Here is a 24,734-nt window from a genome sequence, read left to right on the forward strand (position 1 = left end):
GTAGAGGGAACAGAGGAGCTTGGTTACAATTGCTAAGCAGATTTCGTCTGGCAGAATCACAGTAATGCCCAACTAGAAATAGCTTAAAGGAGTGCCCATAAAAGTATGGTAAATGAACACAAAAGCACTTATGTATTTCTACCTGATAAATATGGACATTAAGTTATAATACAAAAAGACCTCACATAAACTCAGCAAGCCCAAATAATAGTGTTCACTTACCACATGCAGAGCCCAGTCATAAAACCATTGCCATACATATACAGAGTCACAGACTTATGAGGGTTGGAAGAGACCTCTGGAGATCATCTGGTCCAACCCCTCTGCCAAGGCAGGGCCACCCAGAGCAGCTTACACAGAAACATGTCCAGGTAGGTTTTGAAGGTGTCTGGAAAGGGAGACACCACAACCTCCCTGGGCAGCCTGTGCCAGTGCTCTTCCACCCTCAACGTAAAGAAGTTCTTCTTCATGTTGAGGTGAAACTTCCTGCGTTTTAGTTTATGGCCATTGCTTCTCATCCTGTCACTGGGTACCACTAAAAAGAGTCTGGCACCATCATCTTGGCACCCACCTTTGAGATATTGATATGCATTAATGAGATCCCATATCAGTCTTCTCTTCTCTAGAGAAGACCCAGCTCTCACAATCTTTCCCCATGAGAGGGATGCTCCAGACCTCTGGCCATCCTTGTGGCCCTCCCCAGGACCCTTCCTGGTAGTTTCTTATCTTTCTTGTACTGAGGAGCCCAGCACTAGACACAGTACTCCAGAGGTGGCCTCACTAGGTCAAGTAGAGGGGGAAGATCACCTCCCTTGACCTGCTGGCTACACTCCGGGACACTTTTGTCCCTCCTGGCCATAAGGACACACTGACAGTTCATAGACAATTTATCATCCACCAATACTCCCAAGTCCTTCTCAGCTGAACTGCTCTCTAGTAGGTCAGCGCCCAACAGTGATACTGCCACAGGCTTCAGCAAGAGGAAATGTGCCAATGCCCTGGAGGAAAAATCTTAATGATGCTACTCACAGGTCCAGCAGGATACGACAGCAGAGCAAGGTGACTGTGACAGATAATCCTTGTGGTAACGTGGTCATTACGCTCTGGGTGAATTCCCAATTGACTGCAAGTTTTGTATGAAAATACGCTTCCAAATATATAAGCAGAAATTACCAGCAATAACAAAACATAGTGCCTGACTTCAGTTGATTCCAAATGTTTAGACACTTCAGTGGACACCTGTCTCAATATTTGTTTCAGCTGTCACTTGGTAGGACTGTTACAGATTTTACGTTTCATCTGTTGATTCTGAAATATTTGCCAGTATGATGCCCTAAGCAAAGCTATGGATTGCTCACCCTTGCCTTATTTATACAGCTAAAGCTAGATTCCAGCTCATTAAAACATGCTAAGATTACTGAAGGTAAAGAGTTAATTCATAGAATCCTACAATGGTTTGGGTTGGAAGGGACCTTAAAGATCATCTAGTTCCACCACTCTGCCATTGGCACCTTCCACTAGACCAGGTTGCTCAAAGCCTCATCCAGCCTGGCCTTGAACACTGCCAGGGATGGGGTAGCTACAAGTTTTAATTTAAAACTCTGAATCAGAACAAACAAGCCTCCAAACCCATAAGCAGCAGCCTGTTATTACAAAGCATACCTAGAGGCCTATATTTGCTGTCAGGCAAGCTAGAACACTTCCTCTAGGAATTGCTCTGAGTTAATCATTTGTAACATGAAGTGGTGACAGTAACATCGTAAACAGAACAATCCAAACTGACACATAGAAAATTTTCCTGGTTTGAAATGTGCCAGAAAAGAGACTGTTGTGAAGCTATAGGTGGATATTCTATGAGTAAAAACTTTGTCTTATGGTTTTTTTCTTTAGGTTTAAGGACCTGATGAAAAACTACAATTCAGTCCTTCACTGAGGCTTAAGAGAGAACATAAACACATACTTTTTGGTTCTTATTCAATTCAGAGTATTTCTGTAGACTTACTGGAATTGTAGTTCATCTGAAGATGGAAATACAAAATCTCTAGACCCCAGCATTTATGGTTCTAGACATCTAACTTCCCTTCATAGTCTCACTCTTGTGAGGTATCTACAATACCATGTATTTTCCCTTTATAACCTACACGTCAAACAAAGCCAAATTAACTAATGGGAAGTGATACTAATAAAGCATGGAGTAAAATGACAGCATCACCTGAAAAATCAGACTTTAAGCTTAAACCTCTTGTGGAGCAAGAGCTTTGTTATCAGGAGAGAAACTGATTCTTACTCTGTATAGTACTTCATCACTAAAGCTGAATATTGTATTAATGCCATTTTAAGCATGTGGATCACAGAGAAAGCAACAAGATACAGAATTTAGAGAAAGCAGAGCTATTTCACACCTTCAGCATTTACCTTCACATTTAAATGTTCAATTACATAAGGCTGGCATTTAGATGCAAAAATGTTCTCCTACCACTTCTCCAAACAACAGGGAAGTTTGTGTAATTACAGGAGATTTGCTGGCTGGCTTGCCACCTGCAGGGATGCCAAACAGGAAGCAGAACAGCCTTTGTACATATGTAACAAACTGCATGCTGGTGAGTTCAGAAACAGTCTATACAAAGGAGGCAGGGTACTACAGTATCATAGTATGCTACACTAGTTCTGATAGCATTGCAAAAATAATAAAAGAGGTAGTTTTAAAGCTAATTCACTGGTCTTGTGTGCATTTGTGACTTCAATGAGTCAAGCAGGTATTTCATTCACCAGCCATTGGAAAGAATGAAATGAAAAAAAAAAAAAAAACCAACCTTCTTCCAACTTCTTAACCCTGGCTTCCTGCAAGCCCATCTGAGAGGCTCCACAGGTGAACTCTATCTAACTCAGGAAATCACATGTTTCAAGTCAAACACATCCTACCCCAACGTGAATCATTAAGGAAGACCAATGACAGGAAAACAATTGAAAATCTGTTTTTGCTCTTTGCACCATCTGGAAACAATCTCCATCTGCAGATCACATGAACTTAAGTTTTACAGGAGCCTTCTCCTCATCAAACATTATCAGTATGTTTACCACAGTAAGTAAGCATCCTGGGGAATTCTTCTTACCCTGCATGTAGCCAAGTAAAGGCTAACACAAACGACTTCACACTTGATTGCATGCAAGTTTATATAATTCCATGGCTGTTCTCAAATCTGTCCCCTCAATAAGCTATTTTCCTGAGATTCCTACACCAGTAAGAACACCATCAGCTGTGTTCCCTTACTGTGCTGCCCTGCTTCACAGCAGTTGCAGTTCACCTGGTTTACACTATTCTTTCCTTTACTACAATAACCCTAACTGAACTACATCCAATTTGCCCCTTAGAATGTGATTCACCCAAGGGTTTACCTTCTTTTTGAAATGCCTAATGCTAAACTCAGGACATGGTGTGCTGCTTTTGTCATTTTCTTCATAGTAGCTGGTATGGGGTTATGTTTTGGATTTGTGCTGGAAACAGTGCTGAAAATTTGGATGTTTAGTTTTTGCTGAGCAGTGATAACACAACATCAAGGCCGACTGGGTTTCTCATACTGCTCCACAAAGTAGGAGAGTGCAGAAGGGAGGGGACACAGCCAGAACAGCTGACCTTAACTGAGCTATTCCATCCCATATGGTGTCATGCTTGGCATATAGAGCTGGGAGAAGGAAATGGGGGACATCCAGAGTTACATCATTTGTCTTCCAAGTAACTGTTACGCATGCTGGAGCTCTGCTTGCCTGGGGACAGCTGAAACTCACCTGCACATGGGAAGGGGTGAATGAATTCCTTTTTCTACTTCACTTGTGCATGTGGCTTTTGCTTTGCCTATTAAACTGTCTTTATCTTAATCTGTGAGTTTTCTCACTTTTACTCTTCTGTTTTTCTCCCCCATCCCGCTGGATTTGAGGAGGAACAACAGTGAGTGGTTGTGTGGGGCTCAGCTGCTGACACAAGGTCCAACACTGCAGACCAGAGCCACAGGGAAAGACTCAGAGCCCACCACAGCTCCTGTACTACCTGGCATACTGGGTAACATGGTCTGTGATCCAGGAATAAGGTGCTGCTGCAATAATCAGGGTCACTGTTCTCTATCAAGAGCTACTGCTTCTTCCAGGAATGTAAAGAGGGAAGGGAGAACATACAACACTTCAGATGTGCTCCTGGCACGTCAAAGACATTTAGACCCTGCTTCTTCTGCATGCACTGGACTGGAACACATTGGATTAAAGTTAGGGTGTTAGAAAAGTGGCTTTGGAATGGATTTGAAAAGTGTTCCAAATGTCATCTTTCATTTCTCCTCTGCTTTGTCCTCAATTATTTCATTCCTTTGTTCTTCAGATTCCTTGAGCTCTTACAGAGTTCTCACACAGCTTACTCATTCTTATCCCTATACCTCTTTGTCTTGCAATCCATTTCTATGTCATTGCTCTCACCTCCACATTTCAGATACTGAATTTTACAAGCACTTTGCAGTTAACAGATATGAATTATGACACTAGTTCAGTAACTGTTACTAAGTAGTAATTAGGATTTCTGCTAAGTTTACAGAATCATTTAGGTTGGAAGAGACTCTTAAGGTCATCAGGTCCTACCATTAACCCAGCACTGCCAAGTCCATCACCAAACCATGTCTCTAAGTGCTACATCTACATGTCTTTTAAATACCTCCAGGGATGGTGACTCCACCACTTCCCTGGGTAGCCTGTTCCAACAGTTTAACAGTCCTTCCAGTGAAGAAATTTTTCCTAATATCCAATCTAAACCTCCCCTGGCACACCTTGAGGCCGTTACCTCTTGTCCTTGTCAAACTTGTGCTCCAGACACTTCACCAGCTTCTTTGGATGTGCATTTAAAGTTAAGCCTTTTACATAATACTCTACCACAACAAATCAGCACCGGCACAAGGTGCTAAGACATTCCTCTGCTATCTGATAAGTCAAGCCCTCCCATTCCAATGTTACTGTTACTCCTTACTTTAAAAATAAGAGGGAAAGGACAGTATGGCCTACATAGCCCTAAAAACCTACACTTACCTGTAAAAACTTCCACAATGATTTCCCAGGAATTTATTCTTCAATTTAACACTCATTTTGAATCAGTATGAAAAACATTGACAAGAGGACTAGGGCCTGACCAAGAAACAAAGGATAAGATGTAGTATACACCATAGTAACAGGGAGAAGAAGCTGTCAGATCAGGAAAGTGAAATCTCACCAGTTTCTGACTGATAGAGCCTGAGTCATAAGAAACCACAAATCCTCCTGGACAATTTCGAACAAACCAGCTGATTTTCATGGTTTGAAAATGCTGCATCATGTACTTTTGATCTCATTGAGGATCACGAAGAGTGCCCTAGGAAATTAAGCTTTTAAACTTTTCAAGTTATACAAACGCATGTTAGACAAGCCGTAACAAAATCCAAAAGTATATACATACTTTACTATGTACCTTTCCCGTGTTAATGAAAAAATAAAAGAATGAGAAATACAGAACTTGTAAATTAAATGGAAAATAAGATGCATAGGAATTGGGAAACCTCTCCCTGTTGTACAGATCTGCATGCACCAGGCAGTCCCAAAGTCAATCGCATATTTGGTTATGTACATCAGTTTAAACATAAGTGGCAGCATTTTATTACTGTATATGTTTCTTCTTTTTAATCTTCTGAGACTGCCTTAGTTCCTCAGTCCCATGAGCATACGGGCAAGATTCAGAAGGCAAAGAACAACCATCAGGATGATGAATGAAAAACCAACAGAGACGTGTTTTAAATGCTTCAGCTGAAAGACGGCGTTTCACTTCAGGCTCCGTTTTCCTTGACGGTTTCTCTTTTCTCCAGTCACGAATATGAACTCTCCCATTTAGAACTAAGATTCAGAAACAAACAAAAAGCAGCTGTTAATAGACAGCCATGGGAATTATACTGGAAAAAATGCACAGTGACAGTCTGTGAATAAAATATATGTTCTACAAATGGATCACTCAGGCAAAACGTAATGTGCCATGTGCACAGGAATAGAAAGAACTATACAACAAAGCAAGATGATACAGACATGGTCTAAAAGCAGAATTGATTGTTTTCCCTGTGAGATGCTTTATTGTGATGCTGAATAGTTTGAGGCACCTTTGTATCAACTTTGTAGAAGTTTATTTCAAATACAGCAGTTAGGATCATTTAGACTAAAATCCTCTGAATTTAGATTGCAAATCCTGACAAAGAAGTTTCAACTTCAAGAACTGTAATCCTTCCTGTGTTCAAATTGCCCCACATTTGAAATGTGATTACCAGTAAAAATCTAGTAAAAGTCTTCTATTACTTTCACTACACAGAAATGCTCTTGCAAAGGCAATGGTTTACTGACCCAAGAAATACACTGCATCAAGGAAATGACAAGTCTTATCCTTCATATGAACAAACAGGGAATTATAATTCGTCACTTTGGGCACTTTTTTAATTCATTTGCTGCATTAGGACCATAAACTGCACACACACATTTGGGAACCTTTGCCAGCTCCTTAAATGTGTGAACAAAACAGAATAAAAGTTATTAAGAGAGAAAGAAAAAAACGATTAAAAACAACAGTGAAAATGAGGAGGGAAGAATCTGCCACTTCTAAGTTGCCATACTCTACTTACTTTCATATTCTGCTTCAATCATACCTTCTGTATCACACACTCGTATCAGTTAACTGATATCATCGTTCATTCTGATAACTGCTATTCCAAAGGTAACAAGTGAAAGCTTAATATCACACATTTAGGCCTGGATGAATTAAACCCTCAAGGTTTCCCTGTGATATACAAATAGATCTGAACTCATACAACGGCAATCCAGAAGTGTGTTCAGCTTTAACATCTCTCTCAAACGATGAAGAAAAACGAGCAGATCTACTGCTATTTAGAATCAAGCGTATTTTTAACTAGAAAACTAGACCTGTATTGGACAAGATGCCAGATCAAAAGAAACTGCCACAGATCAGCCACTCTAAGCCCCTTTTTGTGTGTATGTGCATCCATCTGTTTTCCTTAACTTTAAAAGAAATACACTTTAGAAAAAATGACAAAAAAGCTTCAGCCATGTTCTTCTCTGTTGTCTTTGGCATGAGCAATGTCCTTGTAGACCACTTGCTGATAGAAGTCACTTGTTAAAGTGACATGGTGAAGGAAAGAATCAAACGGTCCCTACTGAAACCCCATGGAGCTTCTAAGCGATGTAAGTTGCTAAGAAAGATATGGCCTTAATCCTAGTCTTTCTTCAGAGGTAATGTGCAGACAGCATCCATGCCAAATTAAAATGCTCATTCCATTTAACAGGTTGTAAATCTATTCTACCTATCCCTAATGACATGGAATCCAATTCAGACACCTAATGAATGCAGTGTGACCAGCTCTTTTCAGTGGATGGCAATTCAAAAGGTTTTCTGTATGGCTTCACATTTTGTAATTGCCAAGTTTACAGAAATCCTTAGTGAATGCCAAACTTGCCTAAGATGACCACTGGAAGCAAGTAGGTTGCATTCTTAGGATTACTTGCCATGGATTAGTTGATCAACATTTACAACTGATGTAGAACTGCTGGGAAACAAGAAGTTAACCCACTTTCAAACCTGAAGCAGCCTTAGCACCAATAAAACCTTGAAGATCCTGTATTACCGCAAAGCTAGACCTTACTTTTGAGAAAGACAACCAAAATCAAAATCAAAGTAAATAAAAAACTCCAAACAAAACAACAAAAACCCCACAACAAAACCCTCAAAAAATCCAAACAAACAAAAACACACATCAAAACCCACACAGAACGTACCACTGCAATGGGGAAAAATACCCCGAACAAACATACAAGCAACAAAACAATTATTGACAAACCCAGGCAACCACAGAAACTTGCTATTGATTCCTTCTGCCATGCCATCACAGTCTATGTAAGCACATCAAGTCTCACAGTTAACAGATTCTCATGAAGACTTGTTTTATTTTGTGTCAGCATTTACACTGTGGATCTTGATAAGGCCAGACAGATATTGAAAGTGGTTAAAAAAAAAAAAAAAACCACAACAAAAAACCACACCACCACCACAGTAATTTTCCAGTTGCATTTAACTCCATATGGAGGAGACAAAATAAATTATTAAAGAAAAACAAACCAAAACCCCCTTCTTTACCTTCAAATACTTGATGATTGTTCTTGAGAAGTGTCTGCAGGCCTCCATATTCACTCTTTAGCCTTTTTAAAGTCTCTTTATGCAAGTGTTCTGCTACTTCTTTCAAGGAAAGGCTTTCTGCAATAAATAATGGTATAACTATCAAAATGTATATATATGTAGAAGTTAAATTTTCTTAGAACTTTATAAGTTAACGATTATGAGCAGAATCTATGATGCAGTACTGCATCAACTGTACTCCTGATATTATGCATGATACATATTTTATATGTATATTGTCTGTAAAATAGCAGCTTTCATTCTACAGGACTCAAGTCAGAATTTCCGCAGTAAGGCATTTTTTATTTTCTACCTTTTTTTGTAGTAACAAATAACCCTCATTCCAATAAGCACCGTTTACATGCACGTATTTAGAGTAAAGAAAATGACTCAAGGGATATCCTGTAACAGTAACATACGACAAACAACAGGTAAGTAAATAATAAAAATGGATGGAGGAAAATGGAAAGATGGTGGCGAAAATGCTTATAAAATTAATAACATCTGTTCTTTTTCTTCCTAAGACTAAACTAAAAATTCCTAATCATGTCATAATCAAATGGCACTTCAAAGCACTTCTTACACGATTCCTACAGAATTATAGCTGACTGTTACGTTAGAAAACTTACTATTCTCCACGGATGGATGTAGATGTTCCGTTTTAGTACAGAGGGAGGAGTTGTAGGTTTGGTTTGGCTTTTGTAAAAAAAATTGATGCAGGCCTAGTATTTAAGTGTAGAGCAAAAAAACCCCACACCAATTCTAAAATAGTCTTATAAGAATATATAATTCTTATAATAACTTATAAACTTATGCTTTATTAGCATCCTAGCGTACAATAGAACATTGCAGAATAAAAAAAAGTGCCTTTAATTGCTACTGTACTGCTCTTGGTATTGCCTAAAAACCATTCCTCACTTGGGAGTATTGTGTGCAGTTCTGGTGTCCTCAACATAAAAAGGACATGGAACTGTTGGAACAAGTCCAGAGGAGGGCCACGAGGATGATCAGGGGACTGGAGCACCTCCCGTATTAAAGATGGGCTGAGAAAGTTGGGGCTGTTCAGCCTGGAGAAGAGAAGGCTGCGTGGAGACCTCAGAGCAGCCTTCCAGTATCTGAAGGGGGCTATAGGGATGCTGGGAATGGACTATTCATTAGAGACTTTAGTGATAGGACAAGCAGTAATGGGTTAAAACTTAAACAGGGGAAGTTTAGATTGGATATAAGGAAGAAATTCTTTACTGTAAGCATGGTGAGACACTGGAATGGGTTGCCCAGGGAACTTGTGAATGTCCATCCCTGGTGGTGTTCAAGGCCCAGTTGGACAGAGTCTTGGGTGGCATGGTTTAGTGTGAGGCGTCTGTTCCTGCCCACGGCAGGGGGGTTGGAACTAAATGATCTTAAGGACCTTTCCAACCCTAACTATTCTATGATTCTAAGGTGCGCTCATCTGAACAATCCTAAACATTTCTGAACACTTCCGAGCATTCCTGCCTCTCTAGTGCTGTACACAGCAAATGGCAAAAGGCCACCACCAGGACAACCCAGACACAAAGTTACTACCGATTGTGAGTCTGACAAGTGCGTCTACTACCATTTTTGACATCTTTCCCAGATGAGTATGATAAATTTTGGGTTTCCAGGTAACAGTGCAGCTAACTCACATTGTGTTATACATAAATTATAAATGTCTTTCAGCACATGGGGTTTCCAACATAAGCAGATCTTTGCTGGCAGATGAGAGTTCTGTTTTCTTATGGATTAACAGAGTTTGGCCACAAACTTCTTGGTGCTGAAGTATTTTGTTGTAGCAGGATCTGAGCAAAAAACTATTTCCATATACATCAGAAACAATTTAATACGTATATAATTCAATTCCCTTTCAATGTCATGCCAAACTGGACCATGCCAAGTGCAAGGTCCTACACCTGGGTTGGAGCAATCCCAGGCACAGCTACAGGTTGGGCAAAAAAGAGATTCAGAGCAGCCTGAACATGAGCCGCCAGTGTGCGTCTGCAGCCCAGAAAGCCAACCGTATCCTGGGCCGCATCAAAAGGAGCGTGACCAGCAGGTCGAAGGAGGTGATCCTGCCCCTCTACTCTGCTCTCGTGAGACCTCACTTGGGAGTATTGTGTACAGTTCTGGTGTCCTCAACATAAAAAGGACATGGAACTGTTGGAACAAGTCCAGAGGAGGGCCACAAGGATGATCAGGGGACTGAAGCACCTCCTGTATGAAGACAGGCTGAGAAAGTTGGGGCTGTTCAGCCTGGAGAAGAGAAGGCTGTGTGGAGACCTCATAGCAGCCTTCCAGTATCTGAAGGGGCCTATAAGGATGCTGGGGAGGGACTCTTCATTAGGGAGTGTAGTGATAGGACAAGCAGTAATGGGTTAAAACTTAAACAGGGGAAGTTTAGATTGGATATAAGGAGGAAGTTCTTTACTGTGAGGATGGTGAGGCACTGGAATGGGTTGCCCAGGGAAGTTGTGAATGTCCCATCCCTGGCAGTGTTCAAGGCCAGTTTGGACAGAGTCTTGGGTGACATTGTTTAGTGTGAGGTGTCCCTGCCCATGGCAGGGGGACTGGAACTAGAAGATCTTAATGTCTTTTCCAACCCTAACTATTCTATGATTCTATTTCAGTAAGTTTAAAAACTGTCAATGCATTGGAAAAGACATCCTCTACCAGCAAAAGATAATGAAAGCAAAGGCAATCTCACCTCCTTGATTCCAGGTATTCGTATTTCCATCATGCATATCAGAACATGATTTTTGGGAGGTTGCATTTAACAGCAAGTTTGCCACACTGAGAACCACGTCATCTACAAAATCCCGAGGGAGGGAAGCACAGTTTCTGATTTGTTCTACTTTTAATCTGGGTTGAAATCCAGGCATCCAAATTGTACCAGCAGTCTCAGTCTCATTTTCAGGAAGTTCAGAGCTGGCTTCTTTGCACACATCAGAGTGATCCTTACATGCAACTTTTCTGTTACACATGACCACAGCACAGGGCTGACGATTATTAATATATTGTGTTATCTGCTTGTCAATCAGAGCATGTTCTGCAGGTGGATAGGTCCTGCTTTTTCCAATAAGGCTTACCTATTTAGTAGAAACAGATAAATAACTATTTAAAAAAAGGACTCCCATACACACGGCCTTCCAAGACACACGTCTTACACAGGCTTCTAAATCTACCTACAGGAGATATCCATTCAAACTCAATGCTCATTAACATCTGAGGGTTTCTTGATTTCAGTTTCCAAATATTGGTGCCACAGAAGAAATCCAGTAATCAGACCATAAGCCATCATGCCATAAAAGCACAGAGCAAAAAGATTACTTCTGGCCCTCAGGTTATTTATAAAATTAAAGCTGGATACCTCTTCCTACTCTGAGAACATTCCACTTTGAATTTCATAGACATGGAAAACAGAAAAATTAAGTTCAAATATGCAACACAGGCAGCTGCGAAAATTAAAGCAAAAAGAAAAAAAGCTTCATGAGTTTTCCATCCTACAGCCTGGCAAAAGAAATAATCATAAAACCCTCCCTTTCTGAGTGTTTATACTATCTTGGCAGAGCATACTGTCTCAAGCAATGCAACTGACAATAGTCTGATCTTCGGACAATAATGAACAAACATCCATATGCTTCAGACAGCTAGCAGCTTAAAGTAGCAATAATTAAAAAGACAAAAGCCCTACATAATCCAAAATTACCCTCTTTGTTGATGGAATTCTAAGGCAATCTTCCTCCACATTAAAGCCGCATACAAATCCCACTTGGGCAACAAAATCAAGATATTCTCTGTATTGGGTTTTCTTGCTTTGTCTTCGGCTGTATTTTCCATAGAAATCAAAGAAGCAACAGGGCAGCACAAAGTAGCGACATGAATACGAAGACCTACAAGGATAACAAACTGCTGAACAGAATGTTACTTCAAGGAATGCACAAATTTAACAAATAACCCATTAGATACAATAACGGGAATTTTCATTAAGTGACAGCTGCACGAAATAGTATTTATATGTCCCTCTTTTAGTAGATCTATTATCAGAATCAAAAATCCTGTTTCACAAAGTATTTGCTATAGCAAATTACTGCACCAAGTTGGATTGCAGGACTAAAGCTGCAGCTAATTAAGCTACTGCAGCTGGTTGCAAAGGGCACAATGGTTCAAAGTAAGGCAGAACCAACAGCAATTTAAAAAAACACACAAATAAAGAACAAAAAAACCACCACATTACAAAACCAAACAACAGATTCACATCAGTTCTGGGGTTTGAACTTGAAAAGCAAAATGCTGTACTGAACTCTATAAGAAAGTAAATACTACATCTGTGCTTCTCCACAGGAAATGAAATTATGTAAAAATAATTAATTGCCATCAAAAGCAGCAAGGATAGCAAATGTGGCAGCAAAGTAACAGTTTACACCAAACCCACACATGTAATTATGCTTTGGTTTGTTTGTTTAATTCCCTCCCTCCCACTTCAATCCCTCTGCAGATACCTAGCTGCAATTACAGGTATCCATGGTGTTAATTCATCTGAATGATTTCCTATGAGCCAGTCAGTGTCTGGAAAGAGATGAGTGTCACCAGGCATGATTGTAGATTCCTAAAAAAAAACCCCAAAACCAAAAAATGACAAAAAAACAAACAATACATTTAGTGAATTATATTACAGGTTTCTTTTAATCCATTTTATTTGTTAATAAAAGAACTAAGCAACAATATACAAATTATAAAAGCTTACAAATGCAAGGTGAATGAGAACCATAAACAGCAATGTTTTCCCTCAATCTGCAATTTTGCCAGGTAGGAATTTGTTACAGCTATAAAGAAGTAAGTTAGTGACACTGGTTGGACAAAGAGTGGAATAACAGTTTTGGTAAAGATATCTGGCACCCTAAAGATGGAGTCTTGGGTGACATGGTTTAGTGCGAGGTGTCCCTGCCCATGGCAGGGGGGGTTGGAACTAGATGATCTTAGGGTCCTTTCCAACCTGGACTATTCTATTAAGTATCATACATTGAATTAGGATTGCTTGCCATTCTCCTTCTGTCACATGTATGTATAGCCTTAATGTGGCAGAAAGCTATTTCATTTGGTATGTCTTACAGACCTAGCACTCACATAGCAACTAATCAGAGCACAGCTTTACTGTTATTTTCTCTTTATTCACAGACTCTTCCCAAATCAAATCCTAATAGACAGAACATCACCCTTCTCACCTGATCATTCACATAGAATAAACCTAACCCAGCCTAACACTTTCCCTCATCTATGTTGCCATTTCATCCCCTGACGAGTTGCACCAAAACTACCTTAGATACATGCAAAATCAGGAGCAAAAATAGGAAACAATAGGTTAGAGAAAGAAGGTTTCTTTGGTGGGCTTTGTAATAGTATTCTGCCTCATGGAATTTCAATGTACATGCAGTGAGGAGGCATGAGCACAGAGGTCTTCCCATCACAGTACTGACTCACAGAATAGTTTTCACACCTTGAACCAAGTTCCGCAAAGAAAGTACTTAAAGATTTTGATACTATGGAAGTACATACTCTTCTCCAAAACCCTGTACGAATCTCAAAATAATTATGGGCAGATTTGAGAAAAAGTTTTAAATTAACTCTCCAGAGACCTTTAGGAAAAGCCCTGAAAATGATGCCCATACTCTTTCTATAGACAAAATGCATGCTTTACGAGTTCTAAATTCACATGTATATACAAAGTAGTATCTATATAGCAAATAAATAAAAACACCAACCAAACAAAAAACACTTAGAGAATTTCAGAAATCTCAGACTACCTCAATTACATCCCAATTTCTCTCTTCAGAAAGCACTATGTTAGGTGTTTTAAGTATTAGTACGGTGTATTACTGCTCCCCCTAAATACAACATGTCTAACCATTTTTATTTACGTATACATACTTTTAGATATTATACATAACTTTCTTTTTGGCAGGTTAATAGATGATAAATCAAATGTTTGGTAAGATTTTCTTACAGTTGATTAAATAAGTTACTCCTACATTACTGTTCAGTTTTCATTGTTCAATTTAGGCATAGATGAATTATCAGTGCCACACTCCACATTTTGACAGTGACCCGTAATCAAATTTTTATTCACCATGTCTGACAGCAGTTTGGCAATGTGAAACACCACCTGTTATGTTCATTTATATTGTTCACGTTGGCAGCAAGTGTCACAGATGGCAATATTCATCCTGCAACTCATGCTTTAAGTAAAGATCACAGCTAAATTAGCTTAGAGGCTAGCAAATAGCTGTGAGTAGGTGATTTCTTCATCTGTGGCTCCTGTAGCTACTGGAGCCTTGCAAAATCATTTTACCCTTCCTGTTTGTTATATAACTCCTTCCCTCATAAATTAGTACTTTCTTCATATATATATATATATTGCATATTTTTATTGTTTTGTGTCTGGATTTTTCATGTGTTAAGTCTTTTTTTTTAATTTTAAAAAGACAAATAAAACATGCCCTTTTGTATTTTGTTGCCTCATGTTGCAGAGAGGGACAGCTGATGCTCCAAAGTTTCCTTATGAGTCAAGAAACCTGAGACACTGTAAACAGTCAGACCTTAATATGAAATGAATGTCCAAAATTCAACAATCTCCATCATACTGAAACGTGGGCAGAAAAACAGATATATAAAACAGGAAGGAAAAGAGAAGATACTATTTAGTATGATCTGAACTAACATAATATAATGTAACAGTGAGACGCTGGCACAGGCTGTCCAGAGAAGTTGCAGACGCCTCATCCCTGGAAGTGCTGAAGGCCAGGTTGGACGGGACTTGGAGCAACGTGGTCTAGTGGAAGGTGTCTCTGCCAGTGGCAGGGGGCTGGAACTGGATGACCTTTTAGGTCCCTTCCAACCCAAACCATTTTAGGATTCTACGATTCTGTAATAAGAATGAAGGCTTACCACAGCTTGATGTTTCAGATTGTACTGCAAGGCTTCAGGAAACAATCTGCTTGCAGAGTGCTGCAAAGGAATCTGTCAGTTTTGGCAATCTGCACCCAAAATGGCAGGGTGGCAAAGAGGAGGATGCACAAGGCTGTGAAAGCTCCACCTCCCATCTGTGAAAACTGCTGCTCTTTTACTGATTCAGCACAAGATGTTAGCATTCAAAGACATCTTGAATTAAATTTTAAACAAAACTACTAGAAAACAACTACAGGTGGAAAATTCTAATATATTTGAAGCTGCCAATTTTTGAGAGAAGAGTGAGAAATTTCAGGAGTCTGGAGAACAAGAAGCCATGAACCTCACCTCCAAAGGGCAATTGTTCATCAGTACCACACTTTTGACAAGCATCTGACCAAGAACACATGGGAGTTTGCGAATGTTCCTATGCTCATAAAAATGTTAACGTGGAACTTGAAATATAATCCCTCTTTCAGACTCATTTTCCTGTTCATTTTTTTATGAAGGCTATTATTGCTATTATTTACCATAAGCTCAGTAAAGCAGAGATTGGCTCCTTTGAGGTTCAACAATTTTGTCCCCAAAACAGCACATAGCACTAGAAGGTCAGAATCACTTTCAGTAATAAACAGCACACAACTCTGGATATTAGTATGCTTTATGAGGTACGGTGGTGCAAACAAAGCTGCTTAATACTGAACTTCCAGTAAAACCAAAGGCTGTTTCTGGTGTGCATGTCTGTATATGCAAAAGGAAATCAAGACAGTCTTCTCAGCTGAAAAATAAGGAAGTTGCGAATATACAAGCATTGCTCTCCTGATTTCCTTAACAATGTACAGTCCCACAAGATATATGTGCGTCATCATCCCAAACCCACAGATCACTTTAGAGAACTGCCTGCAACCTCATATGTTTGATTACATTTGCATTAACACAACCTGAAGCAATGAACAAATGAATAAAGTTATAAATCAGCAAAATTGACATACATTTGCATAATACCTCTAAATGAGTTCCTGGTCCATACATGTCCCATATTTTTCTTCTCCTCACATCAATTCCTCTACCTGAATGCTGAAATATTTCAAGAAGAAGAAGTATCATTTTTAAGTACTACTTTTAGCAGAAACTGTCAAACAGCCTCACAAAATGTACATATCAACACTGATTATTTCATTCATACTAAAATTTAGACACATACTGAAACACAGCCTCACCATTTTGGGTAGAAGCTTCTCATTTGCTTTTAAAATATCAAAACCTATCCCAAGGCCAGTATTGCTGTAGCACCCACAGGGCTCAGGGAAGAGGGCTACTCTAAGCAGTTCTTGCTTAAAATACACCCTTCAACTACTGAAGTCAATTAAGCTGCTGGAGTCCAAACACACTTTCCCCTGTGTGAACTGATGAGAAGAGGAAATAGGACTGGAAACTAAAGCAAGACATAAAAATGCATAAGTTACAGTATCTGAATTTCAGTAATCCTGTGCAGAACTAACCAAAATCAGGTACCAAGTCTCATAAAACTCTCACACATGATTTCTTGCCAGTCAACAATGTTTGTCAGTGCTACAGCAGTGATGACCTAATGACATACGAAAAGAAACCTCTACAGGGAAAATAGCGATTTACAGCACATCAATTTTTTCTGGCCACACAAGGATAGAAACTTATGCTAGGACAACTTGGGATTTTTTCCTACTCCCAATGACATCTATTGATCAAATAGGAGGTAGTAATTTCCTCTACACACTTTAACATGTTCTCCCAAAAGTAGAAAATACAATTTTCTGAAACGGACAGACTCAACTTCACTGGGTTTTGTTCAATCTCACTTTCTTCACTGTTTCAGAAACTATGCCTCAAGCAACTGAATTCTGCTGTTGCCACATTTTCACTCTCAAAAGTACATTACACTGATAGGCATTTTCACAATTAACAGATCACAGGATTGTTTCTGAAGATATACAAAAAAATTTTCAGGGCGTGACAAATGGAATTCAATTTCAATAAAATTAAGTTCATGGAAAGCATCTTGCTAGAGAGAATCTCTATGTTAAGATTCCTCATTCCTTTTTGCTTTGTCTACAGCATAACTAAATTATGTAATCACTTTTTATTTTCCCCCTTACTGTCTTACTTCTAAAAACTAGCCTGGAATTGAAGTGAATTACACTAATAAGAACAGATAAATAAATGAAAGGTTTCTGAAGCTCTGTTAGAATTTTATCCTGGTAACTCAAGTGACAAAAATCCTATTTTAGCAACACCAATTAATTTTGGCTATCAGCATGCCAGATAAAAGAAAACATAACAAAACTATTGATTATCTCTGGGTTTTAATTATTATTTTAAAAGCACTCTATTTACCCCTTCATTATTTAGAATATGAACCAGCAGACCATTTCCACATCCAAGATCTACAAATGACTGTTTCTTAGTCAACCCTTTTGCCTTTCTCTCTTCTTCCCAAAGAATCTAAGACAAGAAAAGAAAACATTTTAGACTTCTGCTCTCATCTCTCCTGTAAGAAAGCAGCAGAGGTTATTGGAAATTAAAGGAGAGAGCTTGAAGAGAATGCAGATGTGACAGAAAACATTCCCTGTAGTCACAGAGAAAATAACTTGACAGGTGGGAAAAAAACAAACCCACAAACAAACAACAAAACCACAAACTGTTTACAGAGAGGGGCAGGAATTATGAGATCATCAAATCATAGAATAGTTAGGGCTTAAGATTATCTAGTTGCAACCCCCTTGCCATGGACACTAGACCATGTCAGCCAAGACTCCGTCTAACCTGGCCTTGAACATCCTTTGGTGAAGGGATGGAGCATTTATAATTTCTTTCGGTAACTTGTTCCACTGCCTCACCACCCTCACAGTAAAAAACTTCTTCCTTATATCTATCCTGCACTTTCCCTATGTAAGTTTAAACCCACTACCCTTTGTCCTATCACTAAAGTCCCTGATGAAGAGCTCCTCTCTAGCATCCTTGTAGGCCCCCTCCAGATACCGGAAGGCTGCCATGAGGTCTCCACACAGCCTTCTCTTCTCCAGGCTGAACAGCCCCAACTTTCTCAGCCTGTCTTCATAAAGGAGGTGCTCTATAATTCTAGGATTCTACTGAAACCCATAAAACCCCACACCCTTTTGCCCAATATCTTCCTTTTTGCCTTGTATGCCTGTAACAAATTCAGGTCATTCTATTTAAAAAAAATGCAACAAGCATAAAATTAAAATACTGATTTTCTGTAGGCAGATTCTATTCATGAGCAATAGAAACTTATAGACTAATCTTAGGGAAGGCAGCTCCCTACCAGCAAGTAAGTGGCAATAGCAACATCTTCATAAACAAATTTCTCAGGATCTGTCACTTCAGGCCACACCTTAAAAAAAAAAAAAAAAAAAAAAAAAATTATTTTCTGCACCATCTGAAATTACTTCAAAAAGTGCTCAGAGCAATCTGGATACTCATCCATTTCAACAGGTTTCTGCACTTCACGAATTCTGTATTTTAATCTCATTAAAAATATACACAGAATATAAATAAGGACTGTCTGATTTTGTGAGTCACACAAAAGAATTGTGGCATAAAGAATGTCTGCTGTCAGCCAATCAAGTAAACAGCTACAGCTGTTCCGTAACAAAGCATGCATCCTTTTGCTTGACTCAGAAGAAAAATACTTGTACTATTCCTGAAACATTGATAACATGAACATTTGTAAATGTATTTTCAAAACATAATAGACATAGAATTATCGTGGCACAACAGAACATGAAGAATCAAAATCTGAAGTAAGAAGACAGAAAGTATTATCCCTATTTTGTGAACGAGAGAACCGAAACAAAGATTAAAATGCTCCAACACTACACTAATTCTACTGCAAAGCTAAAGACTGAACCATTACCTTTAACCAGAAGTCCAATTTTCCTCTCATTATATCTTTCTATTAGTGCAGAAATATCAACAATAAAACCTCTCAACATTTTCACAGCATGTTTTACAAAATCATTTCCCAATTTTTCTTGCTTGCAGCTACAGTCTGGTGTATAGGCATTAATTCATACAGCAATTAAGATGATCACAGTCATTTTTCAGCATCCCCAGGGTAAAAAAATAATACAACATTGCCCTTCTAACTGAAACACATACTAACATAGCATTCAAATTTGAGTAACAGTAAATTTAACCTATTTGTTATCCAGAGCTGCTTCCAGGCTAAGCTTTTGGAGAAGGAAGGGCTTTATGTATGCTTCCTAGTGTGGATGACTTCGTATTTAAATCCACTGCTTGTGGACTTAGTGAAAGAAGCAGCTTCACTAAACAAACTACAGAAAAATATAGGAAAGCATAAGAAAACATATTATTACTGCATTTACTAAATTTACCTTTACCATCTCCTTGTATTTTTCTTTAAGGTCTTGATAAACCTTGCTGTATTTTGCTACAGAAATGAGCGAGAGTGTACTTTTAAACTCACTGGACTTTTGCTCCACAGACCATTTAGCCAATTTGGACAAAAGTTCATTTCCAAGCCATGATAGTTTAGGGTATGTAATTCCATCTGAAAACCAGTTTTCTGGAAATGGAGCTACAATAGAAACAGACCTTTAAAATAAAATAAAAACTTTGTATAAATACAGTGTATTTCACAATTTCAGCTACCTCAGAAAGAATACAATGATAAAGTGGATAAAAAAAGGCAAATTAGAGATATAAAAGTAGACTGGAGAATAAGAAAATCCATAATACACAAAACCAAAATAAAACAGTGAAGTTACTGAATAATGGAACAGTCTCCCCTGAATTTTGTTAGACAGCTTAATATCTGCCTATTCAAACACTGCACATGAGAGTCCTTGCTGTATTTAACACATGGACCAAAGTCTCGCACATGATGAAAAACCTGACTTAGCAAAATGTGCAAACACTAACTCGTAAAAGTGAAATGATGAAATTTTCAGGAAAACAACAAGAAAATTTAGAAGGAAAATATCAGTTGGTATGTTTGATTATTTCATCATCTCCAGCTTTACTCATATTTTACTAGAGCTATGCCTGCAAATGCTCAGGACCAAGCTGCAATGGTCTATGTTTCAATGACTAGCTCAGTAAGTTCACAGCAGTTCTAGTCTGACCCTCAACCTTACCAACACTCTCAGAACCTGAGCTCTCACAAGCGTTGCTAGTTCCTCGTGATCAGAATATGCACACTTTTTTCTAGACCCCACATGAGTACATTCAATGTATACATTCAAAGTTGAAACAGATTTGTGTTGTTTTGGGTATTGTAAATGTTTAACAAACACTACTGTCACTTACTTAATCAAGCAGGAAATTCCCTAGATACCAATACTAAAACATGGTGTGATCCTTGCCATAACTCATGGTTTCCTTCCTCTCTTGCTTCCAGCACTTACCATTCTTCATCTTTTATGTACACAAGTTGAATTTGATAAATATTGCACTTTTTAATCTCGTATTTTCCTTCACTGTTTTCCTCCAAGGGCAGAAAGGTCACAGTTCCATTGTAAACATCTGAAAAGATACATAAATAGTGATAGGTTATCCCATGGTTCAAATTATCCTTTTTAGCACCAAACCAAACTTTCATCTCTTCACTATGTTAAGTGCAAATTAGTGAAACAATATCTAGGACAACACAGGAAAAAAAATCACAGTGCTAAGAATAAATCCATTTCTTGGTGTGTCTGACATTTAAAACTACTATCCTGTTTGAATTCCCCAAATTTAGCATACTGCTGCATGATGTTTTCAGAACATCCAAGGTTGATTGCCAAGACTGTTTTCTTTAAACCTATTTCAATAAAGTAAAAGCTAGACAATGAGATTTTTCTACCACAAAACTGGTGCCTTCCCCTACCCCACAGTAAATCCAGAATCCTGGGCACGTTCCAAATTAACTAAAACCCTGGTATTAGATTAATAAAAGCTAAAGAATAAAAAAATCAGTGCACTATTAATAATCAATATTATTAATATCTATCAATTTCGCCATGTTCAAACATGGGATCTATTTATTGTGTGATTCTACGATTATAATTGAGCAGAGCTACCTTCTTCCTGTCATGCACCTTTCCCAAACAGAGTTCCTGGATTAGGCACTGTAAAAACCACATTATCTATCCCTAAATTAGTATCTCATAACTCTGAAGGCAGATAACCTGATAGGATCTGGTTTTAGGTGAAGGTGCATGTATTATGTTAATATGTTCAGCAACAACACTACTGATCTTAAAGTATTAACCATGTCTAGAATAAAACTTTTATATCCAGTGACAGATTCTAAACACTAGAGATTCTGGAAGAATTGAAATGGGCTTACAAACCGCTGGCAATGCACTTGAGTGCCTATATTATATTTCAAGAAGATATTCTGCAACTTTGCCACATTTCATTCTTTAATATCAATCATATATGTAGCATAACTAAGTCCTACACAATTAAAAAGAGAGACTGTGTCCTTTTGAAATAACTTACAAATAAAAAAGCTACTGCAGCAGAGTATGAATTGCATGATAAAGCCTAGTACTCACATGCTACTGGTTTATTTTTCATCTTAATAACTTATTCCGTATATCCTTCCTATAAAGTGACTGTAAAAGCATTCACTTTTACGTATTTTATGGCACATAATATGTATGCATTATTGCTTTATAAAACACTTGCAAAAATCTTTTTAGACGTTTACTCAGGGTGACTTCTTCAGAATAACTGGCTCTCATTTTTGAAAACATTCTGACAAATGCAAATCTTCAAACCAAGAATGCTGCATTGGCTGAGTAACCAAATTTCAGTGGACAATTTTCTGAGACAGGAAAGGATAAATTAGCAATAGAGCAAACATTAAGTCTATCTTGGCCCATCCTTAGCCAATTCCCTCTCTAACTTTTTTTAAACTTTACTTTTAAATTTTATTTTTACTAATTAAATTATTCTCCCAAGCTTTTTGTTACAGATAGGCTCTCTAGATGTAGCTCAGGAACATCTCAACATCAAAAGAAAAAACATACACTTCCTTTTTATTTGAAGGCATCAGAGTAAGAATTATGGGCCCCAAGAGCATCCCATAAATGACTACAGGTCTTTTTGAATTGTAAATGTCATTGCTTCCAGAATTCTGATTCTTTTCAAAGCTTTACTATTACAATTTACTCCCCATCCATACTTCTCTCCAAATTTACCTTACAAAGGTGCCAACTGCTACATTGTATGTTTCTTAATGAGTAGGATTTACTGCAGCATATTACCATCATACAATGTAAAAAACCAAACCAAACAAACTCAACCAAAATAAATTTAGCTTCACCTTTAAGCAATACTAAGCAATAAGTCAACACAAACAGCTCAGCTTGCTCAGACAGGTGCCACAGCTGCCTACTCTTTTCATTAAGTGCATTTCTAAAGGCTACCATCATCAGGTGTGCACCACAAGCAGCATTTTTTGTACGGGCACATTACTCAGGGCAGAAGCATGCAGGATGACAGCCCTTCTTGCTTCTTCAAAGAAGACAAAAAGATCAGCCATCTTCTACACCTCTTCTTCAGGAGCAGGGTACCTAGCTTCCCTAAGTGCTTTTCTGATCTTAGCAGCACCTTACACATAACACATTAGCACCCCCACCCCCCCCTTACTCTGCCTCCCTAAGACTGTAGATGGGGTTATTTAAACAGGAGTCCTACAGGCGTTTGGCCTCTGTGATTTGCATTTCAACTCCCGACATTTCCCAGCACTGCAGGAAAAAAAGAGGTAAAAATAATATCTAAGCACACGACAATAACAAATCTGCACTCCCACAAGTAGGAACAAAGTGGTTTCTATCTAACTTGCGAGACAACCTCGGCCGGACCCGCAGCGGACACCGCACCTCACACACCGCGCCCCAGCCACGGCGGTGCTCCCGCTGCCCTCCGTCCTCCCTCGTCGCCGAGCTCCCGCTCACCTTGGACCGCCAGCTCCTTCATCGGCGGGGCGCGCGGGCCGGCGGGGCGCGCCCGGGGCAGCAGCGTCCTCAGGACAGCGCGGAGCTCGGCGCGGGGGTCCGGCCCAGCCCACGGCGTGAGGGGCGGCGGCAGACGCCAGCGCCCCGGTGACAGCTGGGCGCAAATCCCCCTCCAGAGCCGGCCCAGCTCCGCAGCCCCGGCAGACGGCACTTGCTCCCCCTGTTCCTCGCTTCCCCGTACGGCAGCGAAGGAAGGAGACTCTTCCCCACCCTCCCCAAGCGCCACCGTTCCCTCCACCTCAATGGCGGCGCCGCATAGCCGCCTGTTGGCCACTTGCGGCTTTTCCAGCCAGACACGCACCGCCGCCCAGAAGCCGTGAGGCAGCGCGGACCCGCCATCCCGCACACCCACTGTCCGCACCGGCCCCATTGCCCGCCCCGCCGCCGAGCAGGGGTAGGAGGCGGAGCGCGTCGCAGGCTGCTTCCGTCAGTTCCTGAGGCGGGGACGGAGACGGCAGCGGCGCAGGTAGGAACGGCGTCCTCTCAGCCCAGGTCGCGGCTTTGAAGCCCAAGCGATGCAGCCGCGGGGTGTCCGCCTCACAGCGCAGCGACGGCGGACGGGCAGTGCGTCCCGTTTACCCTGCCCGGGAGCCGCAGCGGCTGCCGTGGGGGGCGCGGTGGGTAACTGCCGCGGGTACTGCAGATAGGAGACATGGAGCTCCGTCCGTGTCCAGAACGAACGTGGTCTGGGCACTTACTGTGTTCATAGCGTGTCTTTGAGGGAGGGCGGTATCATTGTGCTAGCGGCTGCGGTACATCAGCATAAAAACACCTTCTTGAAAGCGGACTCAGACTTGGGAGGCAGACATTTGCCCGGTGCTTAGGGAAACAGATCTCGGTATATTTTTAGTAGTACAACCGGTGTGTTACTTAGTTTTTTCTTTGTGAGGAGGAGCGAGGCCCCGCTCCGAAGTGGAGCAGTTCCGATAGCGGTTGTGCAATGAAACCTCAAGGACTCTTAAAAAGTGATTTCCTTCCCTGCCTTTAACTTCTCCGGTGTTGCCTTTCTCTGGGCAACTGCCATCGGTAGCTCTTAATTTCATTTTCTAGCGGCTCTCCATTTGCGAGTGTTTCTGACAGCATGATGGCACAGTATCGTTATTGAGGATAATTAACGGTAATACACTGCAAACGAAAGTACTCCCTCGTGATCTGCACATTGGTGTTGTCCAGTCGCGAATGTGAGTTACCAGCAGGAGCACCTTCCACATATAGAGGTTTTCGACTCGGCGTTTCTAGTGAAGCTGCAGCAGGTCTCTGCAAGTTGCAAATGACATGAGTTAGGACTGCCGCATCCTCAGGCAGAGTTTGAAATATCAGTGCAAGGCTGCAGTTAACACTGATGCCATTCCTTGGGGCAGTCTTTCACTACTTTCCTATTGTAACTGCCTGTTTTGGTTTCCTAATTAGTTTTGAAACTGTTTTCTTGGAGCCAAATTATGTGAGGACAGACAAATTGAATTCTTTTTTGGAAGTACAGGCTCTTTTTTTACAAACACCTCTGTTTTCTCATTTGA

General features: G+C 39.9%; 1 protein-coding gene across 1 annotated transcript; it reads right to left on the minus strand.

Annotated features, from left to right (window-relative positions):
- Positions 1 to 5,662: 5,662 nt before the first annotated feature.
- TRMT44 (tRNA methyltransferase 44 homolog) lies at positions 5,663 to 23,587 on the minus strand (the record flags this gene model as incomplete). The annotated part of the gene is made up of 11 exons (XM_080634435.1): positions 5,663 to 5,895; positions 8,192 to 8,308; positions 10,950 to 11,331; positions 11,952 to 12,135; positions 12,745 to 12,851; positions 16,193 to 16,264; positions 17,561 to 17,668; positions 18,510 to 18,578; positions 19,582 to 19,801; positions 20,614 to 20,731; positions 23,158 to 23,587. 11 exons carry the CDS (start codon positions 23,585 to 23,587, stop codon positions 5,663 to 5,665), a joined length of 2,040 nt encoding a protein of 679 aa, XP_080490561.1.
- Between the last annotated feature and the right edge of the window lie 1,147 nt (positions 23,588 to 24,734).

Source organism: Psittacula echo, assembly GCF_963264785.1.
Source record: "Psittacula echo genome assembly, chromosome: 1".
NCBI classification, from domain to species: domain Eukaryota; kingdom Metazoa; phylum Chordata; class Aves; order Psittaciformes; family Psittacidae; genus Psittacula; species Psittacula echo.